A 20,707-nucleotide genomic window follows, 5' to 3' on the forward strand; every position below is an offset into this window, starting at 1 on the left:
CTAAATCAGTGGTTCTCAAACATTTTCGTGCGAAAGACCCCCAATTTGATAGTGTTTGGCAGCGGACCCTCATCTGAAAATGTTTTGTGCCAGGGTCAACAGCCTTGATAAAGATGTGAAATTACGCAGCTCATTAAACATATACAAAAAATTACTTAAACATAAGATAGATAATTATAAAAAACAAAGGAATGTGCTTTCTTTAGGATCTTATTTATTATAACTTGTACAGTACAGTACAGCACAGCAAACAAGTACATGTACAGCAAAGTGTCTTGTCCTTGTACCTTGCTTCTTTTTCTTAAAAGGGTTGGCGTAATAAGCTATGTCTTCAGCCTATACCCTTTTGATCAGAAATTTGGTTATCCTTTCTTTATAAATTTGTTTACCTATGAAATTTTAACTATGTTCCCACAAAATGTATTGAAATAAACTAACCTAAACTAAGAATGTCCTCATCCTTAATGTTTAGTGCATTACATAAAGCATGGCCAGCTACTTGAGTGATTAATAATTGAAGATAATGTTCTCGACAATCATAATTTAATGTGAGGGCTAACAACATGAACGCTGGGTGATCATTTATTCATCACATAACCCATAGGCTTATTTATTCACAAAGACAAAAAGAAAACATCATTTGATCAACAACTTAAGTTAATGAATTGACATTAAGCGTTAATAGGAACCCCACCTGGCAAACAGAACAACGGTAATCCTGCTAGGATTCCCAACGGGACAGTCTGGGGAGGGAGTTTGCTCACAACGCAGAAGGCGTGCTGCTGGCATGCCTCACCTCTGTTGGTATGGAGCCATTCTGTGAAGGTCGATGTTTAACCCATTATAACCAGGGAAGCACCTGTCATTTCTTTAAATTTTTATCACCGTAACCATTATTTTATACTTTGGCTATTCAAAAATAGCAGATCTACAATCTCATAGCGTGCCTCTTCGTGCCGTGCTATGATCTTGTAGATCTGCTTTTTTTTGGTGCAAATCTTTGAATAAATATATTCTTTTAAAGCGATTTCTTTTAACTCAAATCTATGCTTCTGGGGGTCACTGGAACAAAATATGTGTGTTGTTGTGTTCCACCTCAGCAATCCATCTCCCAGGGGTCCAGCGCATTAACCCATTAAGGCCGGGAACGCATATGTGTGTGTCATTTTAAGATTTATTTGGCTATTCAAAAATGTCTTTGGCTATTCAATTGGCTATTGGCTATTGGCTATTCAAAAAGCCAAATGCATGGCTATTCAAAAATAGCAGATCTACAAGCTCATAGCACGGCACTCGTACGTCTTTTAAAGCGAACAAAATATTTTGATATAGGGGTCCGCGGCCAAATACATATCATTTTGGGGGTCCTTTGTCTTTGACATGAGAAAAGTTTGAGAACCACTGATATTATAGCAGCATAAGTTAAAGGATGTTAGGATGTTAGGATTTAGAAGACATGTGTAGAATCCCCCAGAAGCAAAGATTTGAGTTAAAAATGTTCACTTAAAAAATATATATATATTCAAAGATTCAAATGTCAAATTCAATTCAAATGTTCACGGTCCGTCTATAGTGCATAGTTGAGCTGCACGGTTTGGGCATTTTCAGCACCATCCGGTGGCCAAACTATGAGTGACATGCAGTACATACTTGCATCGCTTCAAAGGGAAATACTATCCCTATATTACCCCTTATCCCTAAACCTATTAGCCATATTTTACTATTTTGAAAAACATTTTAAAATAGCTCAACCAGCCGATCTACATCGACACGTTGTGAGCTTGTAGATCGGTAGATCATAGTCTTAATGTGGTACTGTGTTTTTGACCTTCCTGTCCCTGTCCCAGGTGTGGCGTGGTGGTGGTAGCAGGGTTGTTTGTACTGGATGTGGCCGGGCCGGTCAGGTTGGCCCCTCCAGCCTCCAGATGAATGAAGAGTGCACCTGGACCGCGAGACGCAGCTGATGCAGGTTAGCATGCTTTACCGTTATGACTGGCCATACATAACCAGAAACCACCACCGTCTCCTGTCTGTCTACTCTTCACCCTGTATCACTGTGTCGTTTTGTCCTTCATACTGTATGTGTGACTGCCTGTCTCTCTCCGTTACGGTCTAAAATTAACACCACCATCATAATTCATTGGGCTTTCCTGGTTTTAATGGGTTAAGATTATGTAGGAGGACCTCTGGCTGGTTCCAGTGACTTTTAATAACTCTGGTTGATACAGATGAGTGAGTGTGGTCTACAGAAAAACAACACCACATACCTGTGTGTTAATAAGCTGACACATGTTACTAAACTCATAAACTAACACAAACTATAATAAATCAACTTTCAAGCGTTTCACTCTCAACGAGGGAACGCATTGTGTTGACCTTTAGTCCCATGCAAACCATCAAGACCAATAAACAGTTGAATAAAGTACTACAGTACTACATAGGCCTACTGTACTGTACTGCATAATGACTCAGTCAATAAAGATAACGATTTTTATAACCCAAAGAGTGTTATCAAACAGAAGAGCCCAACCCAACAGACAAACAAACGGCGGCGAACGGTACAACTGGTAGCAACTAGCCAGCTCTCAGCTGAGCTACTAATTAACAGAGAAACAAAGACGAAAAACAACGTGGCTAATGGCTATTGTCGATATTCAAGTGTATAGGTCTTAAAGGGATACTTCACTTTCGGGCCGGGGACACATTTAAAAAAAATATTAAAAATAAATGAAAAAAGTTATGGAAAATTCATGGCCCCCTCACACATTAGTAGGACACTGCGTGTCGTGAGGGGGCCATGAATTTTCCATAACTTTTTTCATTTATTTTTAATATTTTTTTTAAATGTGTCCCCGGCCCGAAAGTGAAGTATCCCTTTAAGTGGTTCACATGTTGGTAGAACAGGAGAGTGTGCGTGCACTTGTGGGGGATCTCAGCTTGTGTAATATGTAAGAAGGGGAGGGGGGAGGGGGGCGGTCCAAGGAAAAAAGACCTACTTGTGGATTATACCAGGGACGAGTGACCTTTTTTTAGTTCTTCCTCATGGACCTACCTGCGGATTATACCAGTGTCAGTTGTACTTTATGTGGATTATGCGGTCGACACGCGCTGACACCGTTTTGCACCTTAATCCCATGTACAACGCACTGACTTTATTTTTTTTTGTGTTTTCTCGCTCCTCGACAGTATATCTCGTACACTGTACGTGATATAAAGGTATATTGGTATACTGTACGTGATATAAAGGTATATTGGTATACTGTACATACGTCGTATACAGTATACATCTGCTGCTATGCTCACGCACCTTTATATCTTACCTCAGGTACTATAGTACATCATATATTATGTGTAAATATGTAGATCTCTCTTCCCCCTTGCCCCCCGTCCCCTTCTTCCCTTTCTTTTTTTCTATGGAAATAACAAAAACTATAGAACTTGCACAGTAAGCCTGTGATGTGACAATAAAGCTGATGTGATTCTGAAAGGCTGGGAACCACTGATTTATGATTTATTTGATGTCTAACACTGTGATGATGTGTACTCCTCCTCAGAACATGCAGGTGTTTCTGCAAACATGATGAAAAAGAAGAATCCTCACAAGTAAGTCTGTGATGATGGAACCGATGCCACTAGACACTGCTACTAGATAGTTGATATTGCTACTATTACTAACACTCAGTGGGGGGAAGTAACCACCAGTAAAGTCAATTTACTCAAGTGCTATACTTAAGAACAATGTCTTTTTTACTTTACTGGAGGAGTATTTCCAATTTTCAATATTTCTACTCCACTACATATCAGAGGCAAATATTATTCTTTAACTCTACTACATTTATTTGAAAACTTTAGTTACTAGCTACTTTGTATATTTTGATTGTTATTACAAATATTTTTAACACGTCGGCTACTTGAAAATAGCTCACAACGCTGAGCTTGTAGATCTGCTATTTTCAAAGAGCTTGTAGATTGTCTATTTTCAAGATGAGTTAACAGAAACATGAGAAAAACCAGAAAGTTTACAAGCAAGCAAGATTAAAACAAAGACACACAAGGATCTCAAGAAAGATATTTGGCGCCATCTGCTGTTTTGAATGAAGCTAGACGTAAACTATAAAATTACTTTTTCAGACGTACAGTATTTCTAGGGTGAAAAAAAGTATTTTATTCTGGTCAATACAGTAATGCTAATGCTACTTTTACTAATACTAATACTTAAACCCTTAATACTACTACTTCTACCTATAGAATCACTAATGCTGATACTTAAACTATCACTCACTACTATACCAGTGATTTAGAATCTATCAGTAGAATAGAATAGAATCTACTGGGTCGTTATATTAAAGCGGCACTATGTAACTTTTTTTTAATGAATTAAATGTAAATTTGTCCAATCTGAATGGTAGTTATTACAATATAACTTATACAATTGGGGTGGTTGTGTTTTGTCTCCCTGCTCTTCTATTGAGACATTTAGATCGTGTCAAAGGTCATGTCTCACCTAGACACAGGATCTGACACAAAGTTTTACCTGATGGTCATGATTACATTTATCCACTGAGCAAGCAGACTGACTCTGTTAGCTCAATGGTAAAAAGCACTAGCGCAGGAAACCGGGTTCAAATCCGGGGGTAGAACAGGAAAGTTACATAGTGTAGTGCAGCTTTAATATAGTATAGATCATATTGTATAACTCACATTCCATGTCAATTGAAACATACAATTAACCCATTCAATCCGGGAACGCATCCGTGTCATTTTAGATTTCTTTGGCTATTCAAAAATAGCAGATCTACAAGCTCATAGTGCGGCACCAAGTTCCGCACTATGAGCTTGTAGATCTGCTTTTTTTTTTTATCTTAAATTTGTGCAAATCTTTGAATATATATATTTTTAAAGCAAACATTTGTAACTCAAATCTTTGCTTCTGGGGGGGGGGTCCCTGTAACAAAACATTTTGAGATGGGGGTCCCGCGGCCAAATAGATAATTAAAAATGTTTTCTAAATCCTAACAGTATGTTGCTATATAAGTGGTGCTCCAACTTTTCCATGTCAAGGACCTTCTGGGGGGGCAGAAGCACAGATCGGAGTTAGAAATGTTCGCTTTAAAACATACTGTATATATTCAAAGATTTGCGCACATTTTTCAAAAGTTAGCAGATCTACAAGCTCATATATATATGAGCTTGTAGATCTGCTATTTTTGAATAGCCCAAAGAAATCTTAAAAATTACACAGATGCGTTCCCGGTCTTAATGGATTAATGATATAATAATTTCCTTTAAACATCTCTGTCAGGAAACATAAGAGTAGTCTGGGTGCAGCCACCACCACCAAGTCTCTGTCTCAGCCCGGGAGGAACATGGTGGGCTGTCGGATACAACACGTCTGGAGGGAGGAAGGGGGACATGTGGTCTGGAAGGGAACCGTGCTGGATCAGGTAAATGGCTGACTATTCACTTGTCTTAACACATTGCCTGCCATTGACACAGATCTGCGTCATTTAACACATTGCCTGCCAAGGACGTATATTTACATCCTTTCAAATACAACACTTGCTTGCCAAGGACATAAACATACGTCCTTAAAAAAAAAACAGTTTTCAGTGATTACGCCAGAGGGCGCTGTGATCTATCCTATGAATGATGGTTTCACTGCCTGATGACGTCAGACCCGGAATTGAGGTCATTTAAAAAAATAAAAGCTAATTTAAAATGGTAAATGGTGCATTTCAGTGGCGTCGTTACGCGGGGGCTTCGGTGGCTATAGCCACCAATGTTTTATCCAAAGCCACCAATATTTTTTTTTTTTTTTTAATAAAAAACTATATATATATATTTTTTCTATCTATATCTATAACCCTAACCTAACCCTACCCCTAACCCTAAAACCGAAATAAAGTAACAAAAAACGGGGGAAAAAGTACCCAAATCCGCCGAAATCCGCGCGGGAGGGGACACATGCACGCGCACGCCCAACCTACTAGAGACCTAGCGACGCCTCTGGTGCATTTATATAGCGCTTTTATCCAAAGCTTTACATAGATTGTGCATTACATTACATTCACACACATTCACACACCGATGGCGGAGGCAACCATGCAAGGCACCAACCTGCTCATCAGGAGCAATTAGGGGTTCAGCGTCTTGCTCAAGGACACTTCGACACCAACTCTGGGGGAAACCCGGGATCGAACTGGGAACCTCTTCCTTTATGGCGAAAACAAGCTTCATTGAAATGGCCGCAGCTATGCAATGGATTACGACGAGCGGATATTTTTTTCTTCCTGTACTACGACAGCCCTGTGCGTGTAATCCCCCCTCACAAACTAACATCTTTCTCTCTCCCCCACAAACTACCCATATGTCTGTCTCCACTAGGTTCCAGTGAACCCGGCTCTCTACCTGATAAAGTATGATGGTTTTGACTGTGTGTACGGCCTGGAGCTCCACACAGACGAAAGGGTCCTGGGACTGGAGGTCCTGCCGGACAGGCTGGGTAAGGCTGCCCTGTAAGCGTCACTAAATCAACCACCAACCCATTACCAAACCTATACAGTCAACTCTCTGCTCACAGAGGTCATTGTATTATTCTAGAGCAGTGGTTCCTAAACTGGGGGTCGGGACTCCCAGGCGAGGTCCCCAAACTATTTTGGGGGGTCCCCAGATGATTAGCTTAATGTGCAACATTGTTTTCTCACTCAACAGTAAACAGACCAACATATAGTAAATAAGTGTATACAGGGTATCTGCACGTTTCTAAAGTGACAATTTATGGACTTTTAAGACCATCTTTATTAAATACCAAATTAGCCACATTGTCAAGTATTACGTAAGAAAGAGGCAAACATTGTGAGCTTGTAGTTTGGCTATTTGCACAATATTTATCAGTGGAGTAGAGTGAGACTAAATGTAATGCCTACAATTCAAAATGCTTGTCAGGGTGGGGGGTCCCCAGTTCAAATATTATTATTTTGGGGGGTCCTCAGTTCAAATATGATTATTTTGGGGGGTCCTCAGTTCAAATAAGATTATTTTTTTTGGGGGGGGGGGGGGGTCCTCAGTTCAAATGTGATTATTTGGGGGGGGGGGGTCCTCAGTTCAAATGTGATTATTTTTGGGGGGTCCTCAGTTCAAATGATTATTTTGGGGGGGGTCGCGCCTGAAAGGTTTGGGAACCCTTGATGGAACTCCCAGCTCACAGATGTTATTTTATTATTGTTCTACAGTCAACTCACAGCTCAGTGAGCTCACAGATGTAATTTTATTCTTCTTCTACAGTCAACTCTCGGCTCACGGACGCCAACCTGGCGGACACGATGATCGGCAAGGCGGTGGAGCACATGTTCGAGACGGAGGACGGGCCGAAGGAGGAGTGGAGGGGCATGGTGCTGGCCCGGGCCCCCATCGTCACCACCTGGTTTTACATCACCTACGAGAAGGACCCCGTGCTGTACATGTACCAGCTGCTGGACGACTACAAGGAGGGAGACCTCAGGATCATGGCCGACTCCAGTGAGTGGAGTAGTAGTACTACAGTAGACCAGCAAGGGTCTTCAACAGGGGGTCCGTGACCCCTCTAGGGGGTCCTCAGAGATACTGCAGGGGGGCCGCCAAACCTTTGTGTGATAGGATGTTTTGTTTTTTTACATTAAAGGGGAAGACCACTCATTTTCAACATTGAACTATGTCTTTAATACACCTTAGAGCTGTTGTGTGGAAATAAGAAAAAAGTCCCCCCCCCCTTTTATGTTGCCTAGAACTGGATAATTGATTGAGGTCATGTGATCAGTGACATACACAGGGTGTACTTTTGGCTGAGGGGGCGGAGCCAAAAGTACACCCTGCGTATGTCACTGATCACATGACCTCAATCAATTATCCTTTTTCTAGGCAACACAGAAGGGGGGGGGGGGGGACTTTTTTCTTATTTCCACACAACAGCTCTAAGGTGTATTAAAGACATAGTTCAATGTGGTATTTCCCTTTAACCACTTGAACCCTAGCATCCCTGAGGAGAACTTTAGCCAAAAATAGGAGGCGTTGTGAGCTTGAACCCAATTCTTATAACCTAACTCCGCCAGATGGAAGAAGCTTGCTTCAGGCACTTGTTTCACAGCCATGAATTCCAACATATTTCCTTTCCTTCCTACCTACCTACATTAGTAGTCCTACCACACATCTCTGATGTCTCTATATCACTGTTCCCTCCCCGTCTCTCCTTCAGATGACGGTGTGGAGCCGGCGGAGCGTGAGCCAGGCGAGGTGGAGGACAGTCTGGTGGGCAAACAGGTGGAGTACGCCAAAGAGGACGGAGGAAAGAGAACGGGCATGGTCATCCACCAGGTCCAGGCCAAACCCTCGGTTTACTTCATCAAGTTTGACGATGACTTTCTCATCTACGTCTATGACCTGGTCAAAACAGCCTAAGACTCAATGTTGAATTAAGAGACGAAGGAAGCGCTGCGTGGCTCCGTAATTACCTGAGACTGAACCTGAAGGTGCTCTTTGGAGAGAGTTCACTTGTCGGTCAAGGCTTTTAAGTTCCTTCCCTTTGTAGTAGGTTGACAGCCAAGTGGGAGAATCAGGTGAACTTAACCCATTCAATCCCGGAACGCATCTGTGTCATTTTAGATTTCTTTGGTGCGCTATGAGCTCGTACTGTATATCTGCTAATTTTGAAAAATCGTGAACATTTGTTTTTTGAAAAAACGTATGTTGCTATATCAGTGGTGCTCCAAATTTTCTATGTCAAGGACCCTCAAAATTATATGTATTTGGCAGCGGACCCCCATCTCAAAATATGTTGTTCCAGGGACCCCCAGAAGCACAGATCGTAGCTAAAAAATGTTCGCTTTAAAACATAAATAATATATATAGGGGCGCCCAGATTTTTCAAAAATAGCAGATCTACAAGCTCGTAACGCGGCACTCAGTGCCGTGCTATGGGCTTGTATATCTGCTATTTTTGAATAGCCATAGAAATCTAAAAATGACACGTGCTGTGTTCCCGGTCTTAATGGGTTCAAATAGAAAAAAATTATGTTACCCAGACCTGTTGAGAATCGAGCCAAATCTAGTTTTGAGAATTCATTAAGACAAAACAACAATTTGGTCAAATCTGACAATGATTCCTTAATCGACCTTTATCTACATGTATGACCTAGACATTTCTCAACAGAGAAAAATCTAAATATGCCGAATTACCCATAGAAAATAGGAAAAAACACACTTAGGTCAAGTGTGACGACAATGTGTTCTTCTGCAAATGTAATGTTGTCTGGGGTTGGAATTAGAAAAAATGTATTCAAGATTCAATTTCCAATACTTTTACTTTTACTCCACTACATCTCAGAGGCAAATTTTGTACTTTTCTCCACTACATTTATTTGAAAACTTTAGTGACTAGTTACTTTGTAGATTTTGATTATTATTACAAAACATACATTAACCACTACAGTCCCATATACATTTTGGCCATTTGAAAATAGCTGATCTACAAGCTCACAATGCGTCGCGATGCAACACATTGTGAGCTTGTAGATCTGCTATTTTCAAAAGATTTTTATACATTTGAAAACTTGTAATGGGACATTCTACATAATGAGTACTTTTACTTTTGGTACTTTAAGTACATTTTGATGCCAATGCTTTTGTACTTTTACCTTTACTTTAAGTACATTTTGAATTCCAGACTTTTACTTGCAACAGTGTTTCTACATTGCAGTATTGATACTACTCTAAATACAATATTCCAGGTTCAACAACAATCATAGGGTTTTACACCCATGTACAGTAAAGTATGGAAAACACTGAACACTGACTGAAAGAGTATAATGCACTTATTTGACTTAATTTTGTTTGTTATTTTACATGCAGATTGTAATTATTATTATGATCTTAAAGGAGTAGTTCACCTAAAAAATTACTTATTTTTTATCAATTACACACCCCATGAAGCCTTGAATTCATGGAGATTTTTTTAGTTTTGGTCGCATTCCTGAGACAATAATTTGATGACCCGGTCATCAAATCTTTGGCTCAGGAATGCTACAAAAACAAAAACATCTCCATGAATTCAAGGCTTCATGGGGTGTGTAATTGATAGAAAATAAGTATTTTGTTGGGTGAACTACTCTTTCACTTTAAATGGCACTATCCATAATAGTTATTGAGATTATTACTTAAACTCGAGGCCTTTTCGCACAAAGTCAGATATGAATACAGAATGAAAAACAAACAAAAAAACTTCATGCCAAGTTCAAAATGATTAATTCCATCTGTCTGGGAAAGTGGGACCAGTACTGCGTGGACCAGTAACACAATGATTAGGTCTCTTTGGCACCATGTATGTTTACACTCTACAAATTATGTCAAGTTGTGAACAGGTATGGAAATCCAATTTGTTTCTATCTTGTGTGTAACTGAGGCTTTTTATGCATTTGAATGCTGCAGAAATTAAAGTTGCGGCAAATCAAATATAATGCACCGTTTTGGAATCTGTGTGAAGGTCGGAGATATGCGTTTATGATCATGTGAAAATATAGGTCTTGGTGTGAAAATACCTTTAATTCCCAGGTGTGGATAAATCCACATTTTTGTTGATGTACAATCATGAGTAGTATAGCAGTAATGATGATGTTGATTTTGATAAAAAATGTACTGTAAAGAGATGGGACTTTTACTATTCTGGTGCATTTTGTTTTTGTTTTTTACACCCAAAAAAATGGTTGTTCATATTTTTTGTTTGCTGTTGTAAGTAAATCTTCCATGTTAATTTCTCTTCCTTTCAATTTTGTCACATTATGTCAATCGTGAACTTGATGTACAAAAAAAGACAGTTATAGTACATTACTTCTACAAATTGGCATCGATGACTACATGAATTCAAACCATGAAAACATTTACACCATATCTTAGTGATTTTAATTAATTTTTACCCTGTATTCATAATCGGTTACATACTGTATTATGCATGCGATGCTGTGGACTCAGGACTCCTTGATTACTAACCTCGCTGTCACACTGTAGTGTGTTTATGTAGGCCTATTTACCCTCTAGCGGTGCCTTGGGGTGGCTCCCACAGTGTCAGCTTGCTTGCTACCAGTTGCGAGTGCCTGACTGACACGGTTCCCTGCTAGCCCCATTCTTCTCTCTGACCTTGTCCGTGACCCGCGGGAGGCCTCTGTAGAGGTCCACGTTTCTTATGTGGTCCGCCCATTTTACATCAAGTGCCATTCATATAGATGGGTTTCCTGTTTGTAAACATGAGAGGATGATGCGCGCGCAGTGGAGGGAAGAGCCTGTAGAGGGCACTATTACCCGCAGCAGCTCTGGCCATTGTACATTCATAAAAGTAATAGTCTTCACCGGGTTTAATGAAAGTAGATTAAATGATGCAGTTTGTAATATCTTCTTTACTCAATAAAAATGATTTGTTGGAAGTTGGATCTGTTTGTATATAATAGCAGCATTATGCCTATTATGCCTAAAATAGCAGCATTATGCCTATCTAAATCCCGAAAATAACAAGAGAGTGAATGGCGCTTCCGGTTCGTTCTACCACCCGCATGCGCAGATTGCGCACTCTGCTCTGTGATGACGTCGCGCGGAAACCCATCTATACAGTAGCCTATATGTACTAGCCTGGTAAACACCCCCTCCCTCCGGAAATCTCATGCATTGCATTGCATTTGGTTTCAGGAAGGAGGGTCTGGGATTGCTCACAGAGTAAAGCTGCCCGAACCGCTGCGCATACGAACCAATCAGCGGCTGCTAGGGGCGGGATCATCCAATCACCTGCCTAGTAACTTGAAAAAATGAAACTCCGTCTGTCATCGATTCTGCGCCCGAAGTCTCAGATGCAAGTACGCTGTGAAACAAAATGTGTGTCGCAAGCTTCTTCCATTTGACGGAGTGAGGTTATATATGTACATGGATTCAAGTTCTCAAGTCATTTTGGATTCCATACAGTTCAACTTATCTTCTGCTTGGCCATCTCGTCTTTGTCTAAAGGATGATTTATATAACCAATTATAACGTATAAACCAGGTATACTGTACTTTTAATTATAATAGTCTCAGACATTTCAACAGTACAGTGAGAACATATTAAAGGGATAGTTCACCCACATTTTATTTTTCTATGGATTAGTCACCCCATGGAGACTTGAATTCATGGATACTTTTTAGTTTTTGTCGCATTCCTAAGCCAATAGTTTGATGACCAGCGGACCTGTAGCCAGCGGACCTGTAGGCAGCGATTCCGGTAGGAGACACAAAGTTGAGTCTTTGAGTCTCCTACCGGAACCGCTGCCAGTCATCAAATTATTGGCTTAGGAATGCGACAAAAACAAAAACATATCCATGGGGTGACTAATTGATAGAAAAAAAGTCATGTTGGGGGTGAACTATACCTTTAAGTCGATTCTATTGCCATAAAGGGGACACAAACTCGTCAGATGGAGAAAGCATGGTGCTGATACATGGACTATGAAGAAGGAAGGGGGCTGGGTGGCACATACACACCATTCCTTATGTGTTCAAAACATCTCGTGGAGAAAAAAAAAATCAACAAAAGAACAGATCTATGGTGAACTAACGCCAATCACAACTGGTCACTGCTACAGGATCGAGTAAAATGTCCGTATTTCCTGCTGTGGTGTGGCTCATAGACATATATATATCTATATCTATGGTGTGGCTCATAGACATATCTATATCTATGGTGTGGCTCATAGACATATCTCTATCTATGGTGTGGCTCCCCCAACCCACCAGTGTCAGGCCTCATGCAGTACTATATCCTCTCACAAGGGGGCAGCAGTGGCTGCTAATTGCTTATTGTCAGTTGTGGAAAAAGTACTAACATTTTTTACTTAAGTAAAAGTCCAGAATTAAAAATGGACTTGAGTAAAAGTACAAAAGCATTGGTATCAAAATGTACTTAAGTGCCAAAATCATTATGCAGAATGTCCCGTTTCACAAGTTTTCAAATGTATACAAATCTTTTGAAAACAGCAGATCTACAAGCTCACAATGCGTCGCATTGTGAGCTTGTAGTTCGGCTATTTTCAAATTGCCGAAATGTATGTAGGGCTGAAGTGGTTAATGTATGTTTTGTAATAATAATCAAAATCTACAAAGTAACTAGTAACTCAAGTTTTCAAATTTTTCAAAAAGTTTTGTTTGTCAAATAAAACTAATAATAAGTACAGTACTTGAGTAAATGTACTTTGTTACTTTCCACCAGTGCTTATTGTTTAGGAAACAGAGCGGTAGTGTGGGGGGCTCCTTCCAATGCCGTTTCACAAACTGCAGATTGTGGCTTGGCTTTAGGCCCTCATATAGTTACTCGCTTATTGAAATAATTGATGATATCGACCTATTTATTCTTTTTTTTGGGGGGGAGGATTGCTTTTTACCCCCTTTTTCTCCCGAATTATGGCAATCAATTCCCCCCCCACACACATTTGTGTGTTGTCGCTGCTGTTGTTGTATCCTACTGACTCACCTGCCAGTGAGGAGCCCCCACCGGGAGGACGAAGGGGCCCCCTCCGGGAGGACTAAGGGGTCCTACTCCTCCTGCCCCGTCCTACTCCTCCCACCCAACCCTCCCTGCTGACAGGTGGCGCCCCAGCCTGTAGGATTTACATGCAGTGACAAATATCAACCTCTTGGCCTGTCACAATTATTACATAAACATCTAATTGCTATTATTTAACCAATTAAGACCTGAAGCCGATTCTACAAATGTCTTCTAAATCCCAACAGTTTTCTTAAAAAAAACGTATGTTTCTATATCAGTGGTGCTCAAACTTTTTCTTGTCAAGGACCCCCAAAATGATATGTATTTGGCCGCCGACCCCCATCTCAAAATGATTAGTTCCAGGGACCCCAAGAAGCAACGAAGAAAGTAAAAAATGTTCACTTTAAACAATATATATTCAAAGATTAGCACACATTTTCACGATTTTTCAAAAATAGCAGATCTACAAGCTCATAGCGCGGCACTCGGTGCCGCGCTATGAGCTTGTATATCTGCTATTTTTGAATAGACAAAGTGTAAATTAATGCTTTTTAGCTCAAATGAAAAAGTGACACAGATGCGTTCCAGGTCCAATGGGTTAAGATAATCGCAATTATAGAGGGAAGTGACTATTTGTAGCATATCATTTTGACCTGTATTCATTCAATGTAGAAATAACACACAGACTTCAGGGGGTCAAACTCTGTTTATTTAAACACTGTTTATTGGAACCGAGCTGAAATGTTTGTTTGTCACCTGGTATTTCCTCTGCAGTACTGGCACCCCATGAATCTGCCTTAGAACTGCCGAAACAGAGCAGGGTCAGTCCATTTGGTTTAAGAAGGGGTGGAACGTGCCAAGTACTGTAGAGGAGGAGGGGTGTTTGACAATGTTAATGAGCAAAGTATTTCTATGCCTTTTGAAGTAAATTCAAACCCAAAATAGTGTTTAGTTTAAAGTACAACATCTATTTATGTGGTAGGTTATTTATTCATCAGATATTTGTAAGCTTGTAGCAAAGCGTTAACAGCCTTGAGACAGAGCTGCTAGGGCCCTTAGTTAAGGGATAGCCTTTTTGTGCAGTCACTGTATGTTTGTTGTCTTTAGTTGTGCTTTAAGTATTTCTATTTTTCCACATCTTATCTATTTTTATTCAAAAAGCCTTCACTGTCTACCTGTTGCATTGGACTGTTTCCCAGAGGTGTGTGAAAAATAAAACTCAATAATCTGCTAATTCTGAACATTTTTGGAGCTTTGGCTGCTTGGTCAACCTTTACAATCGTCATAGTTCATTTAGAAAAAACTCTGTATGATTAGAGTTATAAGAATTAAAATACTCATAATCCTTTATAACACTGTTTTTCAACCTTATAGTGCTTGCCAACGTGCCGTCACCACGAGGGGCGTAGCATAGTAGCTGCAGACATACTGGTGGGGGGCAATGTTAAGTCAACCTGTTTATACCCCACACAGTGGTGGCTTATCCAACGGGCTTGAAGTGCTGAAGCACAGGGCACCAACCTTGGGGGGGGCACCAACCTTGGGGGAACCTTGGGGGGGGCACCAAACGGCGTGAAGAAAAAAAGAAAACGGCGAAAAATGCCGACATTTAGAAGCAGGGTTGCTGAAGGAGCAAACAACATTGAAACGCGCCGGTGAAGCGTAATTTTTTTTCGCGCAGCACCCCCCCCCCCCCCAAGCACCGGGCACCACGGAGGCTTAATCCGCCCCTGACCCCACACAGATGTCCGCCGGTACCAAATGACAATTGTTGACGCCCCTTAAGGATTTTTGGTACGCACTATAGTCCATAGACACATGTTCTTAAATAATGACTGTTAATTCATAATTCATAATTCATTGCACGATACTACGCGCAACACATTTAATCAAGCCCTTAATTAACAGTCATTATTTAACTGAAATATAATGCTAGTGAGCAGAGCGTTTTTGAGAATTTCTCTTACTTCATCCAGCCTTCTATATTAAACTAATGTTAACTGATGAATGAGCACAAATGAGCGCCTAATAATGATGACCTGCAGGCCACACTTCCACTTCTTGAGATTCCAATTCCCTTTTCTGTGGAAGTTCCAGTAACTGCTGTCAGCAACAACACATGTCATCTTAGGTCACCAGATCATTGAGTGAACTGTTTCTCAACTAGTGGTCCATGGCATGATCACGGGTGGTCCATGTTTGCCTCTTCTTGGCTATAGTTGAGTCTCATGTCTCATGTCATTTTCTGTCTCGAACCTTGCCCTGTACACATTCTTCAGGTACGCCAGCATGAAAATATTACTGTCACAGAGAGACGTAGTTACAAAAGGTCAAATACATTTTTCTTTTACTGCAAGCTCTGGGAATTGTGCCTGACAACTCACCCAGAACTTCACAAAGGACTGTGTTTCATACATGTGCCTCTTGAAAGAGTCTGGACATGGCAATGAGCTGATCCTCTATTGTAGTTGAGCTTGAAGTACTTTTGGAATTGAATCCTAAGCGTCCTCAAAGGACCACTGATAGTGATGCTGATGATGTCTTTAATTCCTCTATCCTCAAATACCAAACTACGAAGTTTCTCCAAAATAATGAAAATTATACACACACACACACACACACACACGCACACGCGCACACGCACACGCACACACACACACACACACACACACACACACACACACACACACACACACACACACACACACACTGTTCAGGGGTCAGCCATGAGGGTAGTCACACCACAAAAAACCTAAACTGCACACATACAGGTAACACTATAGCAGTGTTACACTTCAAATGGCCATTACTCAGTGACCATTGCACTGATCAGTGCAATATAGGAGTTACAGTATTGTACATAACATAACATAATTTTTACGGGGCCAGCTTGCCAGCATGGCAGCAGGCCCTGTTTTAAGATTGCCATTATTCTGTTTCTTCTGCCACTTTTCGCAGTTCTGGCTGAACCGTGCTGTCGCTTTTTATGAAACTCGGCCATATGGTAGATGGTCATGAAAAACTATCAAGAAATAATTCTCACAATCTTTCGTCCAAAGGTGGCGCTATAGCACTCAATTGAAAATACCAACTTTGAACAGGTACAACTCATGCCCTGTTTGACCCACAGCCATGAAACTTCAATACACATATGCGTCTCCTCATGCTGAACAACTTTCACCCTATGACTTTTGACCTCTGACCTTTAGATCTCCCACCATTTTGAATTATATGAAAAACAGTCATTGGCTCATAACTTCTGCATTTTTTCACTTATGGAAAATCCGCTACTAACGTTTTGTCGGCAAAGGTCCAAAGTTCATGTGTAAAGAGTTTCGTGCAGATTACTCAAAAATCCCAGGAGGAGATTTTACCTATTGCCGTTTTATGAAAATTATTCATCTGCCCCTAACACACACATGCAGACTCACATTTCTTTGAAACTTTGCAGTAATGTAGAGGGTCATTCCAAATATCACTGAAACCAATCTCACTCCAATTGGCCAAAGGGGGGCGCTATAGCAATTTTTTTTAAATGCAAACTTTAAACAGGCAAAAGTCATGCCTCGTTTGGCCGAAAGTCGTGAAACTTGCTTACACTTGTGCCTTGACTCATCAGGAACACATGTATCACTTTGACCAGTAAGCTCCGCCCTTAGATTGTCCGCAATTTTGAGCAGTTTGAAAAACAATTAAACCCAGAATTTTTCAGCTATATGCGTGAAACTGTATCATCTGTTTGATCTCTTTTTTCAGAGGTTCTTGTCTGTTGGTCCAATGGCTTCCCGCTTAAGTGTATGTCTCACATCCTCAACGTCGCCGGTTCAAGCCTCACTTGATGCAGACTTCATTTAAAGTGCATTGCAAACAACAAGACTGTATCAATGAATACATGTGCAATTGTTAAAGATAACATGAAATGCTTATTTGAGAGTGTGTTTTTTCAATGTATGACATACTTCATTGTGAAAATAGCTGATCTACAATCTCACAACTTTTCAGATAGCAATGAGATTATGTTTTTTCAATGTATAACATACTTCATTGTGAAAATAGCCGATCTACAATCTCACAACTTTTCATGTTTTGTGAGCTTGTAGATCGGCTACTTTCACTAGTTTTGGTTCTGAGGAGATGTACAATTTCTTCATTGGTAAATGGTTTGTGAACGAGTGATCTTAGTGTTAGTGAAACAGGGGCTTGTTGGTTCATGACAGAAGGCAAGAGTTTATGATCTTCAACAGACAACATCAGCCTGGACAAAGCTATAGCACTATAGGTAATGTTGTAGCCTATTAGTCCGAAGGTTGAGAGTTCAAATCCTGTTAATGGCAATAGGTTGAGATGTCCAATCAACCATTCTGTTTCCATCTCTCTCTCTCATCAATCTGTTCCGTTTCCATGTCTCTCTTCAATCTATTCTGTTTCCATGGCTCTCTCGCTCTCTCTTTCTCTCTCTCTCTCTTCAATCTATTCCGTTTCCATGTCTCTCTGTCTCTCTCTCTCTCCGATCTATTCTGTTTCTCTCTCTCTCTCTCTCTCTCTCCAGTTTCCATGTCTCTCTCTCTCTCTCCAGTTTCCATGTCTCTCTCTCTCTCTCTCTCTCTCTCTCTCAGACAGGGTGGGAGGACAGACAAGAAACTCTCCAGTTTCCATGTCTGTCTCTCTCTCTCTCTCTCTCTCTCTCTCTCTCCAGTTTCCATGTCTCTCTCTCTCTCTCTCTCTCTCTCTCTCTCTCTCTCTCTCTCTCTCTCTCTCTCTCTCTCATTATTGAAGTGGGTGTATATCACCTTAGCTTACCTTCAGAGGGAAAATTATTCCATGCAATAAGCCTTTGAACTCTGTGGGGAGAAATTCAAAGTGAATGATGACAGATAATTGAGTGTAATTGATAGAGCTGATAAAGGATCTGATAAGGGTCGTAAATCCTGCTCTATGTTAATTAAAACTATTTGTAGTTAAACAGCTGAAAACCCAGTGTAAAAAGATGAGACGAAATCAAAGACAGACACAGGCCGGTTCTCAAATTAAAAGGTTTACATTGTATTAAGAGAAAGAATCAATCCACGAGGCACCGTACAGCAAAAATATCTCTCTGACTAAACAGTCAATGATCACAACAGTTATACACAAATTAAGTTGTTATCAGTTCTGACGATGACATCTGGCCATGAGGAGCCTCGCTCGTAGGTTGAGAGAGAAGATGGCAAGCTGATGGTGTGACAGTTTATCTTGGACAAACAGCGTCCAAATGTCTCAAACAACACGTTGACCTCGGCTCTGACCGGCGTCGCTGAAGGTGTTGTTGCTTTGTCATAGATGGTCAAGTTAACTCCAATGAGCTGTAATTGTATTCCTCCAGAGATAATCAGTGACCTCGGAGGGCCTGCGCTCTGTAGGCCTACAGCTCAAAACACATGCAGTCTCTAGAGGAAAGGAGAGAACTAATACTAGGATTAGTTTCGTACCACCTTGAACTTAATAAAATCATAGAATTGGTAGGCAAACTTGAGTTATGCCATGATGGCACAGTAAAATAGGATATGATGGCAGAGTTAGACATTTTATATCAATATTGTCCACAAAATACATAGTTTAACTCTATCAGTAATGTATCACTTGTTTATGTGTTTTTACCAAAGGTAACTCATTGAGGTGTTATGAAATTAGCCTGGAGGTATGAGTGCCTGTTTGTTTAGATGTACTGTGTCTGAGCATGAATTCATGTTGTTGAAGGCTGTGTATGCTCTCACGCAATGCCAATACAACAAATACCTGATTGATTAGACGATATGGTAGGATTTACAGCTTTATCTCCCCTGAAACCAACAACCGAGAGTCCTGTCTCTGCAGTCAGGCTCATGAACTGCCTTGAGGACATCAAGTGTTGCATGCCAGTTGGAACTTGTTCTGTTTGGCTCCCTCACAGTCACGCCATCACCTGTCCACACTTGTTAAACTCAATGTGAAACACCTTAGTGGGATGTTTGATTCTGCCTTTACGTTTAACAAGCAGGTAAAAGCAATAGAAAAAATCTGTATTTTTTTCTAGCTTTGAATCATTTCCAAAATCAAGCCATTTCTCTCTAACGTAGACCTTGAGAAAGTCCTCCATGCCTTTATATCCTTTCGCTTGGGTTACTGCAACTCCCTGTAGACAGTGCTTAATGCAAGGACTTACGGTGCTACAGCACTGGGCACCAGTGTCAGGGGGTTACCAAACGGCAGGGCAAAAGTAAAAGAACACTCTACTATTGGGTAAAAAGTGCTGAAATATTGAAACAATGGCCGTTGAAGATAAAAAGTGTTAAAAAGGTGAAATGCGTCGGCAGCACTCGGACCAGAGACAAAGGGGGGGGCGGCACTCCCACAGCTTTTTGAGCACCGCGCGCACACACACACACACACACACACAGTCACACACAGTCACACACACACACACACACACACACACACACGCACACGCACACACACACGCACACGCACACGCACACGCACACACACACACACGCTTTGCATTACATTAGGAGTTTTTGCCTACTGATGCAGTGCTTCTAATGAGTGAGATATTTGACCAAGGCAGCGTCAAGATATTTATGTTTAAAGGGGTATTTCACTTTCAAAAAAACTTTTGGTCATTTTATCGTCTACTCAGGCTTTTGTGAGCCCCCCAGACCGTTTTTAAGTTGCCTGATTTAGTATTTAGATATTTGATATTCATTTTATCAGACACGCCCCCTTCCTATACAAACCCATTATAACTTCAAACTCCATTTTTAACCTGTTAGATTCATCAAAAACACCCGTCCTTGGTTCTGGTGACTCACCCTGCCCTCCTAATATGCGAGGGGGCCGTGTTTTTTCGATAATTTTTTCATTTATTTTATTTTATTTTATTAATGTATTTAATTTTTTTCATTTTCCCCCAAAAATATAAAAAATAAATGAAAAAAGAAAAGGGCAATTTTTTGAAAATGCAAACTGCATGCATAAGTCATGCCTCGTTTGGCTGAAAGTCGTGAAACTTGCTTACACTTGTGCCTTGACTCATGAGGAACGCATGTATCGCTTTGACCAGTAAACTCCGCCCTTAGATTGTCCGCAATTTTGAGCAGTTTGAAAAACACTTAAACCCAGGATTTTTCAGCTATTTGCGTGAAATGGTATCATCTTTCTG

At 40.6% G+C, this 20,707-nt stretch overlaps 1 protein-coding gene across 1 annotated transcript; it reads left to right on the plus strand.

The window, feature by feature from the left end:
- Positions 1 to 1,853: 1,853 nt before the first annotated feature.
- LOC308077959 (spindlin-1-like) lies at positions 1,854 to 8,433 on the plus strand (the record flags this gene model as incomplete). The annotated part of the gene is made up of 6 exons (XM_080418983.1): positions 1,854 to 1,969; positions 3,555 to 3,603; positions 5,303 to 5,444; positions 6,385 to 6,502; positions 7,285 to 7,518; positions 8,231 to 8,433. Exons 1-6 carry the CDS (start codon positions 1,930 to 1,932, stop codon positions 8,431 to 8,433), a joined length of 786 nt encoding a protein of 261 aa, XP_080275109.1. The 5' UTR covers positions 1,854 to 1,929.
- Positions 8,434 to 20,707: the final 12,274 nt, after the last annotated feature.

The sequence above is a fragment of the Gymnoscopelus braueri genome (genome assembly GCF_963280865.1).
Source record: "Gymnoscopelus braueri genome assembly, chromosome: 22".
NCBI lineage: Eukaryota > Metazoa > Chordata > Actinopteri > Myctophiformes > Myctophidae > Gymnoscopelus > Gymnoscopelus braueri.